This window comes from Carex rostrata, chromosome 2 (assembly GCF_964058835.1).
Source record: "Carex rostrata chromosome 2, lpCarRost1.2, whole genome shotgun sequence".
Classification (NCBI taxonomy): domain Eukaryota; kingdom Viridiplantae; phylum Streptophyta; class Magnoliopsida; order Poales; family Cyperaceae; genus Carex; species Carex rostrata.
In genome coordinates this window covers 11538338-11560833 of record NC_135919.1, presented here as the reverse complement: position 1 = coordinate 11560833, position 22496 = coordinate 11538338, and the positions used below count along the sequence as shown (strand labels likewise).

Here is a 22496-nt window from a genome sequence, read left to right as displayed (position 1 = left end):
TTCTCACTTTCTTTTTTTTTATTCATGCTTGCTCACTTTCTAATTTCAATGTTTTTCTGTTGCATGATTTTAGAAGTTTTAGTTTATATATAATGCTTATTATCATTACTTTGAAACACTATCTAGGTGTTGTGCGCCTCAAGTGAAGATCATACGAAAGTGGAGCCATTGATTCCTCCTGAGGGAGCCAAAATAGGAGAGCGTGTTTCTTTTGCTGGGTTAGTAAATAAAAGATAGGATCTTCTGGCAATCTGCTAATTTTGTAACCGTTACAATGGACTCCAAAAATATGAAACTCAAAAGACAAATTCACCTGTTATGTTTGTTCAATGAAGATAATCAAAGGAAAAAGTTATATACCAATTAACGGGCGTTGTTATAATCTACTCATTTATTCTTGGACAGGTATGATGGAAAGCCTGAAGATGTTCTGAACCCCAAGAAAAAGCAACTTGACAAGATAACCCCGGTAGCTGTTATCACTTTTCTCACTTAAAATGATTTTTTTTAAAATTAATTAGGTGAGTAGTATTTAAACTGAAATGTTTCAGACAAATAAAATTACATTGCATGCCTGTTACTATTAGCAAGTACTGTTTTTTTCTGGTCCTGGTCCATATAGCTGGTACGGAGCTCTCAGTCTTGGTAAAATTAGGCCTTGGGTGTTATATTGATCTGATTTTATTGCTTCCACTGTCTATAATTAATGACGAGCTGCCTTGGTTTTTGTGCTGGTATGGATTCAGCATCTCTATACTGACGAAAATGGTGTGGCCACTTTCAAAGGAGTACCATTCATGACCTCAGCGGGCCCCTGCACCTCTACTATTCCCAAGGCTACCGTCAAATAAGCTTTTATTGAGTTTGCTTGTTTATTTTTTAGTAGCCAGTTGTGTTTTTTTTTTTAAGCTTTAAATTCCAGCGCTCACTGTTTGTAATAGGGTTGGTCCATTTTAATGTTCTTGGAAGATATATAAAGACAAAATTTATAACTGTAAGGTCTTGTGTTTCTCAGAAAGGTAGGCCGAGTTTTTTTTTTTTTTTGTTGACAATTTTGGAACATTGTGTTGGAAATTATGAAAATTCACTGGCTATGAATTTTGTCGGGTGTAGTTCGTAACCGATATGTTAATCTCAAGGGCCAACAATGTCCAACCTCACTGCACAAAATCTCAATTTATGGGGGAAGGTTCTCAAGAGAATATCATAATAGTATTATTACCAATTAGAGAATTAACAGGACAGAACAAAGACAGTTAATTATCGACAATTAAATAAGAAAATCGTTGATTCCAAAACACTACATTTAAAACAATGCTTGATTAATCATGTCGGTAAGATTTTTTTAGAAATTAATAATTTAATTCTTTGAAAAAGAGAATGATTGTTTTTTTTTTTAAAATAGATGAAGCCGGACTAAAGATGCTGTTCTACCATGTGTCAGTTTTCAGGACTACATCAACGGTGCCTTTTCAGATCTTAAATCCAATTCTAACCACATATTTGTCTCAAAATTGATCCTGACAACATATTTGCTTGAAAGCTGTTGCTCCATCAACCCGTCCTTGGTAGAACTGTACTATTGATGCGGTTCCATCTAATTTTAAAAAAGGAAATCTTATTAATCATAATATGAATTTTTTTTTAGTGGTGGCTGCAAACAGGAAAATTTTAGCTAGTGTCCTTATCGAGGTAGAAGTTTAGGGGACCACTCTGTAACTGGTTTCAAGCCATAATACCATGTGCTGGTGTTGACAAACTTGACACTATCACAGGATTATGTCCCGCTATGTTAATTTCAAGCCGCTATGTTAGTTGACCCAGCCACCCAGGAAAATAAACAAATGAAGGCACGAACGATGCCTTGAGTGTGTAGGGGGAAGAAATCTGCCACGCTAATTTTACTCTAATATTCTAAGATATTGCATTAAAATATTCGTTTTTATTTTTTATATAATATATTTAATACTTGTTGGAGGTTCAATGAACTAAATTGCGAAACTACACTCTAAAAAAGGCTGTTGGTTCAATGAATTTCCTAGGACATGGTTCAGACCAATAACAAATCTACAAGAAATTTGTTCTATGGAGATGACGCGCTTAGAATAAATGAAGACTTACTTAATAAATGCTTTAATAAGAAAGTAAGAATATTTAATTTGTTATATAATAAAAAGCACCAACATGTGTTTCAAAGAAAACTTTTGGGGGAATTTTGAATATTTTCTCCCAAAAAGCTTGAAATTGCAATCTGTCACATGGGCCTGGCAAATTATTTAAACAAATATCCGTTGGATATCTCTGTTTAAGGAGTAAGTTTAAAACAAAACCAGAGTTTGACCTTGATTACCACTTACTAAAACTGTGGGCTTATGTTAATTTATTAATCTCTATTCTTAATTGGTCTCATCAGCAATGGAACCGGTAGTCCCATAGGCTACTAATTTAAGAAAAAAAATGTTGTATATACTAATACATAGTAAGATCAACGGTTGAGATGCATATGCACTATGTGATTTAGTCTCTGTACAAGAGGATATGGCACTTTGTCCCAAATATTTGGCCGAGACCTCTCGGTCCTGTACTCTTGGCGTAAGCCTAATCATGCATTTACATTGTTAATTTCTTAATAAACATTATAGTTAAGCATTACCAATTCTTTAGATAATAAACTTTATAATTATCTTCATTATGATATTCTTTGATTATGAGCTCGTTTCAATTAAAGAGAAGGGATATGTTTTTGATTCTACTGTCCAGTCCTCTTTATTCATAGAGGAGGAAGACAGACTTTTAGTACCAGTATTTTGCGATTATGACTCCTGAGAATATTCTGATAAAGGATACCAGTAAAACATGAAAAAGCATAGTTAGTACAGAGTTTCATACCAGCAGGTACAGGTACTGCATTTTCTAACTATCAGTAACCATACTTGTTCCAGTATGCAAATTAATTTTAATGGGAGAATATGTAGCTAGTTTAATCTACTGTACAGTTCCTCTTTTCAAGAACAAAAGAAAAATTATAATTTTTTTCATATTTAACCATTAGCATGCTAATTTTTTGATTAATCACTCAAGATATTGCACTTTACAATTAAAGTTCCTAACTGATGCAAAATACAAAGCAAAAAAAGAAAAAGAGAGCAAACAGAATAGAGTACGAACAAAAACCTCCGAAATTAATACCACAATACAAGGTTTTTCAAATTAAATTTTTAATGTGCAACACGCAACCTCATCTATGTCATGAAAATTCTTTCCAAATATTTGTATCGTCAATGCCTGTCAGAAACTGATCAAATGGATCAACATAATATGGATCATCAAGTTTGAAAAGCCTTTCATCAAAATCAACAGTTGTTTCTGCACTTCCAGAGGAAGATTGAATGCCTGGAGATAGCATATGATCATCCAAAAGAGGTGCATGCCACATTGGATCTGGAAATGCCACGGTGTTTTGCATTGATGTACTATTGCTTGGAACCTCTCTTTGAATAATCTCTGACCCTGATGAGTTGATTGAAGAATGATAGGGGAAGGAGAAGCTTTGTGATTTGTTTTCTTCTGGATTTGAACTGAAATTAATGACAATAGAGGAATTTTCAGTATCTTGGCCACTGTAGAACTCAGTACAGGTGTGATTTCCTATGTACAATATCTCGTATTTTGACGGGTCTTCCTCCGATTGCTGGACTTGTTTTGTCGCTGGGCACTTTAGGTCATACTTGTTAGTGCACCTATAGTAGCACCTGAGAATTTGGAAATAGAGTCAGGAAATTAGTGGCCTTTTTCGAGTTTGTGATTTTGTTCATACAATAAATTGAAAGATTTCCTTCAACCCATACATACATGTACAAAAATAAAAATTAAGAGAAAATCATATTTCGTATAAATTCTAATTTTTGTTATAGTTTTAAAAAGAAAATTTTGAATATTTGAAATACTGATCGAGTGTTTACCTCGGATGCTTCAAACCTTGAATCTCCTTTTGCCCATATTTCCTCCAAATATAATTATCTTCTGGGTTCTTGCGCACAACTTTCGTATATGATTTAGCATCAACATTTCTAAAAAAGAATAGAGAAAAAAGGCAGGATCAGCACCTCAAATCTTCATGTAGTCAAGGAGTTAAACCAGGGTTTAAAAAAAATATAAGAAAAAATGAGCAGAATTGTAGCTGCACTGACAAAAAATCAACTAAAGTGGATTCAAATATAGCATGCGTGTATATTAAAGAATCAATTAGAAAATTAAATGAACAGTAAATTCAGATACCTTCTCTTATGATCTCCACCAGGTTTTGTAGTATGAACCTTTCGTTTTTTTTTATGTTTAGCAGAAGAAGCCTTTTCTAAGCTATCAATAGCTTTAGACAGAGAACACACTATCTCTTGAACAAGAAGTGCATTATCTCCTCGCATGAATGTGTCGAGTCGCAGCGCCGAATTGTGGCCTTTCTTCAATACATGTAACACTTCTTCCATATTCTCCATTTTCCTTATTTCCCTCTATATTTGGCTTTTGAGCTGGCCTTAAGAGGGAAACTATATTTCTTTCTCCTTTTTGTTTCCGTCCTTGAGTTGTGGATTATTTGGGGGAAAAATGTGGAGGTGCATGGAATGAGGCTATGTTCCCTTTTATTGCTACCTAGTCCAATCTTTTTTGTTTAATTAATTCTAAAGCGTATATAATTGTTAAATTCAGTTGAAATTTTCTAACTCCAACTTGTCTTTATTTATATATTTATTTTTGATAGAACCAACTTTTTTTTTTTATTTAGTGCACAAGCTGCGTAGACTAACCCTCAGTCACGTTCTTGATCTCAACAAAATTGATTGAAAATTTTGGTCGTATGGATAACTGATTGATTTAAGAAATTAATGAGAGACAAAATGGTTTTTAAGTGTTCTGTTTTTTCTTTTGGCATATTTTGTTTGTTAGTTTAGTTTACCAGCATGCTTATATTGTATCTTGGTTGGTACCACTGGTACCAATTAAACTTTGTAATGGTTTCCTGCAATGGAAATCGGTGGCATAGCCCACTTCTTTCAAAAAAAAAAAAAAAATGAGAGACAAAATGGGGCTGTATCTTTAAAAAAATGAAAATTAAGAAGCTGTTATTAGATTTTTTTTTTATTATTTTAGTAGTCAGGCACATGCTACATAAAGAGAAAAGGTATCATTACAATTGAAATCCGCTACCTAGAATGCACAAAGGAGGTGGAAAAACATTGGTTCCTGATTATTATTACTGTCTTTTTTTTTTTACCTACAGGTCGCAATTTGCAAAATAATATAATTATTTGTTGATACTTTAATTTCCTCTTACTTTCTTGCGGTAGTTTGCTTTTCCTTTTATTTTAGTATTATACTTTAATGTCTTCTTACTTTAATATTAATATTCTTCTTGCGGCATGCACAGAGGATCTGTTACAATTTCAATCTTAAGTTCTCTTCTTTGACCGAATTTTCTTTGATATACAAATTGAAGACTTATGGAATTAATATAATTCATGCTCTCAGAAAGTTTAAAAAATAGATAAAAGAATAAAAAGTTAGTACTACATCACAATAAGTTCCATATTATTATCATGGCAAAATCCTACTATTTTCTCTATCTATTATGTTACCTAGACCGTACGATCAAATTGAAACAGTATAAATTATAATATCCTAATATACACATCATGAGATGAATTTTTAATTTTGAAATGTTCAATTAAAAATGTTATTCTAATTGTCTGCAATTATTCCACCGTAAGTAATTAAGTGGAAGCAGACAAGTCCTCAATTATATTATATGTAACCTCTTCAACAATGTAATTGCAACAGTAATATTTGAATTTGGATCAGAAACCTAATTATTTAGGTCCAATTTAAAGAACCATGATAGTTAGTTGAGAGCACAAAGCTTTTGCAGAGTGAAAGGAGCTTTTTGAGGGAAATTTTTTATCTATACAAATTATTAAATTTATACAAAAAACAGAAAAAGTACTTCATCTCCAATAAATTTAGAAAGATCGGATTTAATGAGTCCGATTCAAATATATGGATCAGACTCAATGATTCAGATTTATCGATATATTTTATTTAAAAAAAAAATAGCCATTGATGGTAAAAATATGAAATATGAATGCCACAGAAAATCATATTAGAAATGAATTGGTCTTAATAATGAAGATTCATTTCTAAGTTGATTAACTGTAACAACTACCATTTATCTTTTCTACTGATTTAAAAAAAAAAAAAATACTTGAATCTGACTTATTGAGTCAAGATCCACCTAGGATTGAATCAAATCTACTTAGAATTGATAAAATGTGACATAAAAATTTCTCTTTTTTACAGTTAGAAAAATCAATATATATTGATCGGACTTAGTAAATTAGATCTTTATAAATTTATTGAAAATTAAATACTCTTTCTGTTTCGTACGTATGAATTTAATAATTTTTATAGATAAAATTTTTGCGCTTTCAGAGGGAAGCCGCTGGGAAAGAGAAGGCACTGTTAATAAAAAGAAAAGAAGAAATTAATTAAGAGAGAGACAGAACATTAATTGTGGACAACGAAAGTTGACGCAGCTCTGGTGACGTAAGGAGAATCTGACTTCATGCGCTGAGATGAGGTCATCTACTACTATCTTCTCTCCGGTGACTTTTACCTTGTTTCCCCTAAAAAACAAAAGACTTTTACCTTGTTTGACTATTTGTTAATTGTTACAGGTTTCAAACGATTAGGTCCCCAATTAGGAGTGTCAATGATAATTTTTTAACCGATTATCCGATCCGTACTGTATTCAATAAGGCGAATATTTGTAAGATTTTTTTTTTTGTTAACTTATTATTATGATTATAGATAAGAATTTCTTTTCGTTAACTTATTGAGTAAGGATATGGATATGGATATGGATATTAGTAAGAACCATTTCATACCCATTATCTTATAAAATAATTAATTTATATAAAATTATATATCATAATTAATTTTATTGAGGAGGGTTCAATTTTTTTTTTTTTGGGTATTCATCATGTCTTCATTTTTAAAATCTTTAATAAATCAAAATTTTAAAACTAAAATTCAAAATAAAACTGTTAGATCTGATATACGTCATTTTATTTATGCACGTATAGAAATTATAACATTTCAACTTTATTATGTTTGTCATCAAGACCTTATAAAAATGTACTGATGTGGATAATTTTTAGATGTTTATTTTTCAACTTATTGATTCATGATATTTTTTTATGAGCACGTAATGAAATCATATAGATCACATCTAATAGTTTTATTTTGACTTTCATATTTTAAATTTGGAAGTTGATATGAGTACCCGCGCTACAGTACCCACACAATACCCGCACCTAAACTGCCATAACTGTTTGTGGGGACCAAACTGCCATAACTGCACTTCACATCTGTAACTTTTTTTTTTCAATATTAATAGTCAAATCTTGAAGTATGTAGTCCAAAGAACACAAGTATTTATATCTATATAGTAAACAATGTAAATGATAAATTAATTATTTTTATATAATAGTACCCGCACTTTTTTTTTTGAAATTTCTGATGTCGTACCCGCATCTAAACTGCCATAATTGCTTGTGGGGACCACAACTGTTCCAGATCTTAACTTTATTTTAAAATATTAATAGTCAAATCTTGATGTATATAGTTCAAAGAACACAAGTATTTATATCTATATAGTAAACAATGTAAATGATAAATGAATTATTTTTAAATAATCGTACCCGTACCTTTTTTTGAAATTTCTGATGTCGTACCTGCACCTAAACTGCCATAATTGCTTATGGGGACCGCAACCGTTCCAGATCTATAACATTTTTTTTAATATTAATAGTCAAATCTTTAAGTATATAGTTTAAAGAACACAAGTATTTATATTTATATAGTAAACAATGTTGTAATTTTTACATAACTGCTTGTGGGGATCTGCCATAATGTTGTAATTGGACCCCTCCTCTTTTTACATATGTCACTGAAAATATTAATATCTAAGTATTGAAAGTATTTATATCTATGCACTGAAGTATTTATTTTTATGAGGTCAGCTATTTTTGTTAGATAAATGTTGACGCAAAATTAGTGCCGAGGCTTTGAAAAAATGCTGCTAGGATTTTAGAATAATAATTAGTTGAGACTATATAATATCTTTTTAGAATAATAATTAGTGGGGACCATAATATATTATTCCTCTAAATGCAGTTACTGTAGCACGGGTACTGTGCGGGTACTGTAGCGCGGGTACATAAATGATTATTCTTTAAATTTTGAGTTATTAACATTTCAAAAATAGAGGCATAATTAAAGCACAAAATGGAGGCATTTAAACCCTCTATTTTATTTATGAGAAGGGATCAAGTTACAACAAACATTTTCTACATTTTCAAAGTCCAAGTCGTCGATCCAAACCATTAGATGTGATCTCTACAATAAAATGTGCTTTTAGACCAAATTTTATATTTTTTGGAATTTTTTTACTATTTATTAAGATGGGTACAAAAACTAGTCAAATTCAGACCATTGAATTTGGTACCCATCTTAATAAATAGTAAAAATATTCCAAACAATGTAAAATTTGGTCTCCAAGCACATTTTATTATAGAGATCAGATCTAACGATTTGGACTTTGAAAATGTAGAAAATGCTTGTTGTAACTTGTTGTAACTTGATCCCTCCTCTTTATTTATACATATAACTATCTTATATTATTATTATTATTATTATTATTATTATTATTATTATTATTATTATTATTATTATTATTATTATTATATTATTATTGATTTATATTATATTTCATTTTTTTATTTAATAATTTACTATAAAATTAATTTATCCAACAAATTTATATTGTCTTTTAATTGGTAATTTATGATAAAAATGATTTATACAATATTTTATCAATTATTTTATTAATAATTTATATCTTTTAAAATAATAGAAAAAATACAAATAAGATTAAAAAAAATATAATTTTTTAATTTTGTAATATTAGGTATTTGATGTATTTTAATATATTTATTTATCCGCTATTTTTTGGATTAAATTATGTAAGCTATCAATTTATTTGTTACGTACTGTCATTCATTTTGTTATCTGCTATCTTAATGGATAAAGGTAGAGTATGGATAAGCTAATTTTAATGAGAAAGAGTAGAGTATGGATATATAAGATTAATTTTAAATGAGTATGGGTAAGAAAATATCTTCACCCGACCCGTACCATATCCATTGATCTGTCTGTATTTCCAATCTTCCCCATCCAAAGATATATATATATATATATATATTCAACAAATTTTTAAATATATACAAACAAATTTTAATTTGAAACTCGAAAGGCATGTATAATTATAAAAGAAAATTAGCTGTACGTTATTTAATTATATATGTATTAACACATGAGTTATCCAATTATTATAAATGAGAGAAAATAAATTTGATGGATAAGAGAATAAATATAATGGTATGGTTAAAAAAATTTAAAGCTTGATCTTCTTAACATTTTTTCTTTTGAAAACAAATCTATTAGATCAGACGATATCCGGTCATCCAGATTATAATGTTAATGTTACAAAGAAGTTTTTAAATTTGTGGAAAAATTTCACGTCAATTGGATTTCAAATCTCCATAAAAGAAATAATTTTTTTACTCATAAATATTCTTGGTTGTTACAAGAGTTTAGTTACTAATTGTTTCTCGATATATATGCTAATTAGTTGAGGTCGTAAGAATTTTAATTATTTCCTTCTTGTTGCTATCTTCATATTTTTTTTTTCCAAGACTAAAACCTCACAAATTCTATATGCTAACTTAATTTTGGCACATGCTACACGTGAAAAAAAAAAGAAAAAAAATATTGTTTGTCAGCAATTAACACCTTTGGATGTGGCAAGAGCCAAGTACCAATTTTGGTCCATCATATTTTCACCTAATATAATAGCTTCATAATTAATTGGCCAAATATGGCAAATTAACAAGTTGTTTTTTTTTTACCAAATTGCCCGCAGTCTGCACCAAGTTGTATTTGTAAATTAATAAGTAGCTGAGTTTTGGTTGGCTCTTCACCTCCACATTGGGGTACTGCACAAACTATCATTTTTTTTTTAATTTCTTCCATTTACCAACAAAAGATTCTCTCCTCTAATCCATCTTCCTTACCAAAAGCTACTTCATTTAGTTTACAAATTAATGGCATCTCAAGTGGGAATAATAAAAAAAACACCAAATTTCAAAAGTAGTGCAATTGAAGACTTGGAAAGAGGGTGTATTCTCACAGCCTCGGTTAAACAAGAATTACTTGTTGGCAGTTCTGAAGCTGATTTGCTCTTAGGAGAGAGAAGAAATAATGACTTTGCATCTCCCCTTGATATCTTGGTCAGGTCCAACAAGGATTATGTCAAACCAAAAGTTGCTGTTCCTCTGGTTTCGCTTCAGCCAAGAGGCGCTGATGACCGTGTTGCCCGTAAAAGAGAGAGGCAGGACATAGCTCCAAAAGAGCAATATAGAAAGTATGATCAGTTTTAATTAGTTTAGTATTCTTTTTGGAAGATGAATTTGGAAGCTCTAATTAATATCTCTTTTGTTGATTTATTTTTGAAATAAGCAGGAGAGGATGCATCTCATGGGAAGTAGTTTCATCCGCAGCAGATTATGATGGTTATTTATGGAGGAAATATGGCGAGAAGAAGATTAATAACAACCAATTTTTAAGGTAATTTTTATATTTCATACGGAAAATTTCTACAAAATACTTTATTATTGCTATACCTATTTTTCAATTTTTTTTTTTCTTTTTGTAAAATGATGTCTTTTGGGTTACCTGTTTCCATTGATAACAGAATCTTCCGAAGATTAAGATAATAAAAAATGGAGTAATTCAAGAAATAAAAATTTACTTTCAATTAAATTGAACCTTAATTAAGAATTAAGATAATGGTACGGTTTTTTATCTTTTGGTAAAAATAGTTTCATCATATAATTATAGAGTAATTTTAGTGCACATTCAAGTTCAAAGATACATTATTATTCAATATAAAATTAATGGTTAAAATTTAAGTATCTTAAGTAATATACAAGTTTTAATCAAGAAAATGGTATTTTTTTTGACAAACTATTTATTGGGAGATATGAAATTTTTTTTTTTGTAGTATTAATTTTTTTACAGGTCTAAACGTGAGATTTTTTTTATTATGAAGATACTCTATGCCGTTTGATACTATTTTTCAAGATTATTTGTCTGCCTTTTAATGAAGATCAACAATAATTATTTAGAATGTACGATCAGGTAGATATATGCATTTTAAAATATGGATGTATATTAAAAATAGCCAAAATTTGGATCCCTATATATATATATATATTGAGAAGGGTTAAAATGCACTATTGGTCTTGTGCTCCAACCATACCCCACATCTCTATCTCTATTTATAAAGTTCAAACAGTCGATCTGAACCGTTCATCTTGTTCTACATATTAAAATGTGCTTAGAGATCAAATTTTACATTTTTTAAAATTTTTTTACTATTTATTTAGATAAGTACAAAATCACTGCATCTGGATCATAAAAAACAGTGATTTTGTACCTATCTAAATAAATAGTAAAAAAATTTCAAAAAATGTAAAATTTGGTCTCTAAGCACATTTTAATATGTAGAACAAGATGAACGGTTCGGATCGACTCTTTTTAACGGAGATATAAACTTTAAACGGAGATAGAGACGTGGGATATAATTAGGGTACAAAACCAATGGTGCATTTTAACCCTACTCATATATATTTGGTAGAAAAACTAAATAATATTAAAGACAAATATATATAGAAAGCAGGAGCACTAGTTCCATTTCCTTAATATCCTTATAAAAGATTTGTTGAAAGCGTACACTAAAGTTTTAATTATAATATTAAAAATGATGAGGATAATTATATGGAAGGAGCCAAATTAGGCTAGTTTCCATTTTCTTCTGATTTAAAAAGTTCCAAGCTTTTTGGATTTTATACGTACTGTGTATATATATACACACACACACTAATAAATGTCAGCGACTTATATTCCCACAATTCTTTATTAATATTTAATACAATAATCCTAATTAAATAGTGACGCCCCTGCCATGTTGCAGTGGCATGATGTAACCTACTAAAATTTCCATCAGTGCATGCATTATTAATACATCAGACTTGCTGAATAAAAGCAAAAAAAAAAAGACTCAAATACATCTCATAAAAAATAAAACAAAAATGGGAAAAAGAAAGAATTTTTTTTTTTTGAAAATTAAGCCTTGAACCTGTGGGCGATCTAATGCTTCTCTAGGTTATGTAATATTAAATGTTTCCATCCCGTGTTAGTAATTCCTAACGGCCTTTCATTTGCATGCAAGTACCTTTTTTTTTTTCTTTTTTTTTTTTCTCTCCGAAAGTCAATTAGAAAGAATGCATGCATTCGCACTCGAAGTTTTTTTAAAAAAAATTTAGAAGGAACCCCTTCAAAAAGTTCGTAATTGAATTTGTTGAACGTATTTAAGGAAGCTTCCGTATTATTTTTTCTTTTGTTAAAGAAGCATAGAAAAATTAGAAATTAAGGAGCAAGGATGCACACGTATAAAAACTTCGTGTTAAGAAAAGTTGGAATTAAATAAGGGGAAAAGATTTTAACAGAGCAGTTTTGGCTTCATACAACGCACTGACTATGACTATATAATATATAAAAACAAGTGCTGCAAATGGTTTGTGTTGTGTGTGAATTAAGTCAAATTAATGGCAATAAGGGTATCAGTTGTCCATATCATTAATTAATTAATTAATGGCGCCGTCCTAATTAATTAGATTGGAGATCCAATCTAAAAATCTAAATTCCAACCAGCTAGCATTTTGGTTATAGTATATGCAAATTGACACCGCCTCTCCAACCATCCCTCAGATTTTTGTACCAGCAATCTTAATTTAAATTTTCTTTCATTATAATAATTATATATTTTCATACCTATTTTCATTTGAGCACTCGCCAACGTGACAATTAAATCATTGTTTGCGTCATTGCGTGCTGCACAGAGTGTTCTAAATCAACGTGAAGAACCCCGTCCAATTGATGGAGACCTGGCTATAATATAAATCCAACTTGATTATTTTAATTAATCAAATCAACTTGAATTGAACCTGATTCATTCGATTCGACACAATTCAAAATCCGAAACAATTCAAATCTAGATGACTTGAAATCCGATTTGATATGAGACAATCCAGAATCCAACAATTAATTACTAGAAGACAAACAGAACCGAATCCAATATTCCAATGAGAGATTAACTCAATTTGATCTATCTAATTGCCATCTCTATAGTGATAAAACCGGGAGAATATTTTGATGGGAAATGTTCTGATTTTCTGAGCCATTATATATTCGAGCACGCTTCTCAACTAATTTAACATAAATTTTTTTCTTATTTTGTTTAATTTTTATTTTCATTACTCATATTTAAACTTTTAAAGTTCTGTTTATAACATTTTATAATATTAATCGCAAACATTTAAACTTTTATCTACAAGCATTTCAATTCAAAATATAAATAGTTTTAACTCCTAACTATTTTTGTCTTCAAACTAAAAAAAGAAAATATTCCTTTCACCCTTTTTTTATTTTTTATTTTTTCTCTAATCATTCTCTTCCATTTTTCTAACTATACGTGATGAACGTTTTTTGCAAATTTAAAAATATAAATGTTTTTTACTCGATTTTCTTTTTCAAATGATATCCATGAAGAAATACTTTTGAGTTATTTTCGAGTCATTTTTTTTAAAGTAAAGCTCATGAGCACTTTAAATTTTCAAGTTTTTAAATCTCGGTCTTCAATCATTTAAACCTATGATATCTACTATTTAAATCTTTGATGTTTACCATTTAAACTTCTATGTTCAAGCTTTTGAACCTCTCATGTCGATCATATAGTATCACGCACTTAAACTTCTATCTACAACTAGTTATAGTAGTTGTGCCAAACATTCAAAGTAGTTGTGTCTAACATTTAATTATAGTTTTCATGTCAGGTTTAAAATGTTATGGACTGAGGTTTAGAAACTTGAGAATTTAAAGTGTTAATGGTCTTTACTTAAAAAGAAGAAGTAAAAACAACGATTTGAAAATAACTCAAAAATATTTCTTCATGAGTCTCACTTGAAAGAAAAATCAAGTAAAAAATGTTTGTATTTTTAAATTTGCTAAATACATCATGAACCGTCGGAAAAATGGACAAGAATGATCAAAGAAAAAAAAAGAATGGGTGAAAGAAATCTTTTCTTTTTTGGCTTGAAAATAAAAGTAGTTAGGAGTTAAAACTACTCAGATTTATGATTTAAATGCTTGTAGATAAAGGTTTAAAGTCTTGCGAGTAGCATTATAAAAAGTTATAAACATAATTTTATAAGCTTGGATATGAGCACTGAAAATAAAAAGTCAGACATTAAATACTTGAGAGGCGTGCTCGGGATTAATTTGAGGGGAAATTATCATACTCCTATTTTGATAGAGAAATTTTTAATTCATGCAACGTATGAATAATAGAGTAAAACATTGTTGCATTATAACTCGTACGTTATATGAATAAAAAAGGTACTCTATCACATGTTTTCTGATGTGTGAGATAATGAATTCAAAATCCGCCGACATTTTTATTTTTATCTATTTTAAAAAATATTTTAATAAAAATAACGAAGATTTGATGAAAATTTTAAAAATACTCAAAACGCAAAAAAAATCTCCGTCCCCGAATAAAAATTCGGAAGAGGGGAATAAATCCGCGGTCCGGCCCTTTTTAATCCGAAATTTTAAATGATTAAATAAAATTTTTAATTTAACGATCGTTCAGAAATTATCTGACCGATTAAAACGAATCTAAAATTTCAAAATACATAATTAGTTATAAATAAAAAATTCGTTACAATTCCATTGAATCATTTAGAAAAGAAATTTAAAATTTAATTTGTATTAATAAATAAATAATTGAATTCTAATTAAAAGTATAATTATACGAAATTATTCGCACAAATAAAATATAGAATGTATAAAACTCGTTCATTTAGAATTTTTAGAGAATTAATTGAATATATATAATTATATAAAAGGAAATCGAATTATTAGAATCTTAAATTGAGAAATAAATATACGAATTATATGTACGAATATATGATTTATTTAATTATTTACATAATTTTTTCTTATTTTTAATAGGTTAGAAATTTAAATAATTTTTTTTGTAATATGTATATGCCTTCAATATAGTTGTGTTAGCAGTTTGTAATGGTTAATCATAAGAAAAAAATGTTGTTCAACAAAGACAAGTTCCATTATAAATCAATTTATTTGTTTGTCAAATTTTGATTTTAACGAATTTATTATTGCCGGTTTGATTTATTTGTTTGTCGTATTGTTGTTCTCAATTTTATTTTGTTTTTTATAACATAGAACAACCCAAAGCACATTTCCGCCCAGTGGGGGTAAAACCATGTTCTATGAAGATCTTCGAGCGAAGAAAATTGCCGTAATCTCTCTCTAGATACACCGATGCCATGCAGATCCGTAGGTACCAAGCCTGATATCTCAATAGGGGACGTCCTTGGAACTACATCCCATCCACCAGCATCTGCCACAAGTTGGCACTCATATTCGCTGCCCTCTCGTAATGTTCCGAGTAATGCGAACTCCAATCATGATCGGGGTAATTAGCGTGGGGCGTCCTGTAATTAATATGTTAAAAGAACATAACTTACCAGTACTTGTGTAGACTCCTGATCACATATATCGGGACGTCTGGATCTGCGAGGATGAGTGGATCATATCCAAACTGACAGAGCTCCACTATCCAGAAGCAAACCAGATGACCCCTGTAGAACCACATCTCCGCATCATCCGCTACAATCTGTGGCAGATCACCCGCATTGTATAGATCCTGGTACGGAGTCCAGATCACCTGCATCTCACCCAAACTCTGAATCTAACTTCGGACCAGCCTGATACCTACTGGCCTTCCGTGAGGTTGGTTGGTGAACTCGTGCTTTCCGTGCCATTTCTTGCCAAATACCGGGCATTCTGCACCATTGGGGTCTACCCATTTTGGCGAGGCATTCGGTGGAGGTACTCCCACTGGTAGCCGTGACCATGACCAATGCTGCAGTAGAAGTACCGGCCCGTGTATAGTCTTACTTTTCGACTGTAATTTGAAAAATAGTAGCCGTCAGGTCAGAGACAAGTTCAACAATTAAAATAAGACATCAAGTGCATGACAAGTGACAAGTTTTATTGTGCTTTGGGTTGTTCTATGTTATAAAAAACAAAATAAAATTGAGAGCAACAATACAACAAACAAATAAATCAAACCGGCAATAATAAATTCATTAAAATCAAAATTCGACAAACAAATAAATTGATTTAAAATGAAACTTGTCTTTGTTGAACAATATTTTTTCTTATAATTAACTATTACAAACCGCTAACACAACTATATTGAAGGCATATACATATTACAGAAAAAATTTATTTAAATTTCTAACCTATTAAAAATAAGAAAAAATTATGTAAATAATTAAATAAATCATATATTCGTACAGATAATTCGTATATTTATTTCTCAATTTAAGATTCTAATAATTCGATTTTCTTTTTTATAATTATATATATTCAATTAATTCTCTAAAAATCTTAAATGAACGAGTTTTATAAATTCTATATTTTATTTGTACGAATAATTTCGTATAATTATACTTTTAATTAGAATTCAATTATTTATTTATTAATACAAATCAAATTTTAAATTTCTTTTCTAAATGATTCAATGGAATTGTAATGAATTTTTTATTTATAACTAATTATGTATTTCGAAATTTTAGATTCGTTTTAATCGGTCATATAATTTCTGAACGATCGTTAAATTAATAATTTTATTTAATAATTTAAAATTTTGAATTAAAAAGGGCCGGACAGCAGATTTATTTCGCTCTTCCGAATTTTTATTAGGGGAAGCGGATTTATTCTGCTCTTCTGAATTTTTATTCGGGGAAGCGGATTTATTCCGCTCTTCCGAATTTTTATTCGGGAACGCGGATTTTTTTTGCGTTTTGGACATTTTTAAAATTTTCATCAGACCTTGGTTATTTTTATTAAAATATTTTTAAAAATGAGTAAAAATAAAAATGTCGGCAAAATCCGTGTAAAGAAATAATTAATTATAATAATATGTATTTTAAAAAAAGTATTGAATGGATTGATCCCAAATATCCAACCTAGGGCTGCAAACGAATCGAACCGAATCAAACTTATTCCGGTTTGAGTTTGGTTTGAATTAATTTCGAACTAAATTTGATTTAAATTAATTTCGAATCGAATTTTTTACGAACTCAATTTCGAATCTTTTACGAATTTTTTTACGACAAGGAAGAGTGATCGTAGTCGCCGAAAGCAAGAGGTGAAAGTCGTATAGGGTTTTAGAATTGAGAGCGAGAGTTACGAATTACGAGTTATGAGTTATGACTGGGCGGTTTATATTTTAACTTTTAAGTCATTAGCTAACATAAGTCATTAACGGAAATCAACGGTTCACGTTACTTTGAGATTCGAACTAGAATAGTTTGCGAACTTATTTTGAACGAACCAGGTTCAGTTTGAATTTAGTTTGAATTAATTTCAAATCAAATTTTTTAAGAACTTTTTCGAATCAAACTCAATTCGAATCACGAACTACAAATTTTTTGTGCAGCCCTAATCCAACCCTCTCATTCAAAACAAAAAATATAGTTGATACCCTGCATGGAACAGGCAACACCTTATCTAAATACATAGTATACTTCCATATAAGGTAAGTTTCTTAACAAAGTCACGTCGTTTCTGTTTCCGAAAAAATAAGATAAGTTGCTAATATAAAAGAGGAAAAAAGAAAACACATCTGTAAACATCGTCAACAGTGCCCGCCACTTCATCGGTTCATAAAATACATCAAATGGGGTCATATTGATGGGCCACATTTGAGGAATCCAAGTTGAAGATAAGCTAAATTATGCTATCATTTACAATAATAATATATTTTTTGGGTTAATTTTTTTTATATATTATCGAAAACTTATTCGTTTCTATTTACTCTTATACTTTTTATTATGTCTAATATACCCTTTAACTTTATTTTATTTTATTTTCTCTTTACTCATAAAGATAATTTTCGACACTTGAATATTGTCGATTTTTTTTTATTATATTCACTTAATGGGAATATATCTAATCTGTTCTAGCACCTGCTCAAAAATATCTTGAGCTGAGTTTTTATTTCGCCTTTGTCATAAATCGGCAAATTTGAGACGCTCACAGTTCTTCCCAAATAAGCATAATGCTTGATTCTTTCTTGGGAATTGGTCTGGTTCTTACCATGTAAATTGGGGTGCGGATTTTAACAGCAAGAATTTTGCTCAAGGCAGCAACGGAGTAAGAGAAACTTTTTATTTGGATCATTTTGTCCATGTTTCAAAATTTTTTTTTTTTAATAAAGTAACGTCTAATGAACAATCAGCATTAATGAAGCACTTAATTCTTCAAATAAATAGAAAGATTTACTTCCTAAAAACCGATGAAGTCAATTTTCAGAAAAACGATAAAGGTTACATTTACCTTTTGAAATGCGGGCATAAAGTGAATTTTACTCTTTTGACATAATGCGAATTAGATAAACCGATGAAAATATTACATTATTCCTTCTTAGTTTTTTTTAATTATTAGTTAATAAGAGGTTGTTAATTATCAATTTATTATATAACAAAGTATATTTATTATCTATTCTATTTATTTTATGCAACTATGTCTACAGATTTATTTCAAGGAAAAAAAAATAGGCCAACTATTGAACATTAAAAATAGTAAAATGGTCTCCATAATAGCAAAAAGAGCATGACAAAAGAAAATTTTAATATAATCTCAGTATCACACAAATTATAGATGTTGCAATCTATAACGCAATAGCAAAAAAAAAATAACAATTGTTATTCCTAAACACTTTAATTTAACAACGAAAATTTAAATAGAGTTTCGTATGAAAAAAAATTATATTAACAATAAAAATTAAAACTTAAAAAATGAGAAATTTAGTTAAATTAAGCATGGTAATAACATTATTCTTAATGATCATATTAAATCTTCAATTTTATTCACCGTTTCATTCCTTATTGTTTTTTCTCTTTCATCTAAAAGCGCGCATCACGATATTTACCACCACTATCACATTGTAAAACAGTATATTCTTTTGGCTTTGAACCACAAATATAATGCATATCCTTTATTCAAGTAAAATATTCTAGCACCATTGAGTAAATCTTCGTGATGTTTTGTACTTGAAATTGATTAATTCAAATATTTTGACCTCTTGTTCAAATGAAGTTGCCAACTCATCAACATCTGTCTATTAAATAAAATAATATATAAATAAATAATTAAATAAATAAATAAATAAATAAATAAATAATTAAATAAATAAATAAATAAATAAAGCAAAAAAATAGTGAATAGTTAAATTTTATAAACTATTTTCAAATATAAAATTTTTTGTGTTTGTTATCAGGTCATTCTGTAATCTATTATCAAAGAGCTAAATTTTATTCTTTTTGAATATTTATCTAAAACTTATGTTGTCTTTATACACATCTAACCTTTGAAATAAAAATTGACTAAATATTTAAAATTACCTTTCTTTAGAAATTTTGAAAATTGAGAGTTGACTCTCTGTCGGAAAAAAAAGGTGCACGAAACTCAAAGCGGATTTTTTTTTTTTTCACCAGCAACTTTTTTTTCTTTATTAGAAAGAGCCAACTGAGATTGGTGGCTATTTAGGAATTAACAATTGATTATATATAATTAATGAGATGTTCATTAAAAAAAAGTAACAGTCCGTTTATTAGTTTCCTTTCTCAAACTTCAAGCTGAATTTACAGCCTTAATTTGTGGTTTACACCTGGCACTCATCTCTTAAATCTTCATCTCAAATTTAATCTCTAATAATCTCTCTCCCTTTTCTCAATTCCTAAATCAGGGTTTTCATCGTCGCATTAAAGTAGAAAGATCTTAATTCAAACAAGATGCAGAGTTTTCCAATTGGGAAAAACATGTATTTACATCTACATCCAGTAACTCAAATGAGTTTCTAAATAATTGTTAATTACTTTTTAGAAATTATAGTCTCTAAAGTTTTTAACTCTCACATCCCTAAAATGAATTTTAAAATTTCTATTAAGCCACGTCAGCAATAAAATTAAAATGAGAAATAATTTCAACCAATTATTTGACCACCATAGAGATTATAAACAGTTTCTTAATAAGAAACTCTCATACATAGTTTTTAAATAAGAAACTCTCCCACATCCCTAAAACCGGATTAGAAATTGCCACATCAGATTAGAAACTCCCATAATACCAGAGATGCAGATGCTCGTTGAGACTACCCTTTATTTAAATTTTTTGAATAAAAATAAAGCTCAAGCATCCATAAAATATATGTCATTCGTATAAAAATTCTTATACATGTGCATGTTTTACATTAGAGAAAGTAAAATTAAAGTTCTTATACGTACCATGTACAGATCCAGGTTCAGTATGGATCGAAGAAAGAAATAATTAAATCTAAGTTTTTTTTTTGGGATTCTAAATAAATCTAAGTGACGGAGAAGAAAAATGCAGAAAAGGTATAATTGGAAATATAAATTTTAAAATTTCTGAATTATGCTACCATTGATGCTGATAGCTAAGCACATTTTTTTTTTTTCCCATTGATGCAGGTGCTACTACAGGTGCAGCTATTACCGTGACAAGAAATGCAAATCAGCAAAACAGGTCCAACGTCAAAACTACTCGGACCCACCTATGTACAGGATCACCTACTTCTACGAGCACACATGCAATATTCATGTTACCATTTCGAATTACATGCCAGCATTCAGTTGTCAGAAAATGCTCGATTTTTCTGTAAGAAATCCGTCTCCGAATTATCTCAGCACAAATTCAATTAGTGGCATCAAGGAAGAAAAAGGCAAGAAAGTTTTTGATCCAGGCAATACATTGGTACCGTCAGGAGAGAATCCAACAGTTAATTCTACTAATGTATTAACTGATCATGAGATTGATTTCGAATCCATTTGGTTTGATTCCACCGATTCAGGTTTGATGAGTTTGTTGGGATTAGACTAGAATTTGGTCTACTTCGTGTGTCTATATATATATATATATATATATATATATATATAGATATGCTGTATTTCATCTTATTTTTAATATTTTTTTAATGTTTTGTATGAATCATCTTTTCTCTGATCATGTAAAGATTTCAACTCTTAAATTTTTCATGCATCGCATAAATTATATGCAGTAGTGTTTTTATTTAATTTATCGATCTGTACATGCATGATGCATGTTAAAATATGTAATTACCCATCATGCATGAATGTTAGAGACGAGAAGAATCTTTCGAAAGAGAAGTACAACAGATAGTACAACAATATTTTTGTGCCTTAATCGTACTGTTAATTTTTTTAGATTTTAGAAAAAAAAATTGAAGCATGTCGGCAATGGCTTTTTAATTATATTTAATTTTATTTTTCCCTGATAACTTTTTTGTTAATCAAACTCTCACCTTTTTTAACTAGATCTCCATGAGCCAGCATCGATCTGACACCTAATGTGCGATCAGGTGCCAGTTAATATAGATAAATAATTTTTTCCATCTTGTCTGTTATGACATCATGACTACATTTGGTATTTACGTCACACCATGTGAATTTTCTTTTAAGGGGGACTTTCGTGTATACCCCTCAAAAACTTCAAAACTATGTATTCTCCCCTCTAAAATTTAAAATTACATATTCCTCCTCTAAACTTCAAAAACTCACATATTTATCCATTTTATTATTTTTTATATTAAAAACTCGTTCTAAATTTATAAAATACTTATTTTACTCTTCATTAAAAGCATAAAACACCCCATCAAACTCAAATTTGAATCTGAAGGGTTCTTCTATCGTCCAATTCGCACACATCGCAATAAGATTATTGGATGTTCACTTCAAGATTCGTGCTAATCTAGCCCGCATGGAGGAAATTTTAAAGAGCTACATATTCTACGTATTCATGCTAATCTTAAAAAGATTCGCTTTAAGATTTGTGTATCAATATTCGTGCAGATCTAACAAGTGCAAATCTTAAGGCAATCCTGATCCGCGCTCATCTCATTAAGATCTGTGCATGTGGCTTCAATATGCATGTGTGTTTGCATCAAGATTTGTGCCGAGCTTGCGCACAGATCTAAAAGCAGTTCAGACGGTAGATAAACCGTTCAGATTCAAATTTGAGTCTGATGGACTTTATATGTTTTTAATAAAATAATAAAATAAGTATTTTTATAAATTTAGAATGTGTTTTAATATAAAAGACAATAAAATTGGTAAATATGTAAGTTT

At 29.5% G+C, this 22496-nt stretch overlaps 2 protein-coding genes across 3 annotated transcripts in view; one reads left to right on the top strand and one right to left on the bottom strand.

The window, feature by feature from the left end:
* The window catches only part of LOC144574849 (Nucleic acid-binding, OB-fold-like protein), a 100400-nt gene that overhangs the window by 3290 nt on the left and 74614 nt on the right, over nt 1-22496 (top strand). Inside the window, exons 10-12 of one of the 2 annotated variants that reach the window (XM_078324933.1) lie at nt 127-218; nt 406-469; nt 747-898. In XM_078324933.1, coding sequence (XP_078181059.1) covers nt 127-218; nt 406-469; nt 747-851 — 261 coding nt within the window. In that variant the 3' untranslated portion in view covers nt 852-898. Of the gene's footprint in view, nt 1-126; nt 219-405; nt 470-746; nt 1081-22496 lie in introns of those variants that run through there. The other variant, XM_078324941.1, reaches the window with a different exon arrangement.
* Nucleotides 3125-4583, bottom strand: LOC144549904 (transcription factor WRKY45-1-like). The gene is made up of 3 exons (XM_078298481.1): nt 4279-4583; nt 3963-4070; nt 3125-3752 (listed from the first exon to the last, which is right to left on the bottom strand). Exons 1-3 carry the CDS (start codon nt 4494-4496, stop codon nt 3248-3250), a joined length of 831 nt encoding a protein of 276 aa, XP_078154607.1. The 5' UTR covers nt 4497-4583; the 3' UTR covers nt 3125-3247.

Excerpts from the sequence above, each read along its gene's own strand:
- LOC144549904 (XM_078298481.1), bottom strand. The coding sequence starts at position 4,496 with ATGGAGAATATGGAAGAAGTGTTACATGTATTGAAGAAAGGCCACAAT. Across the intron at positions 4,071-4,278 it reads GGTGGAGATCATAAGAGAAG|AAATGTTGATGCTAAATCAT; the intron begins GTATCTGAATTT and ends ATTCTTTTTTAG. Across the intron at positions 3,753-3,962 it reads CAAGGTTTGAAGCATCCGAG|GTGCTACTATAGGTGCACTA; the intron begins GTAAACACTCGA and ends CCAAATTCTCAG.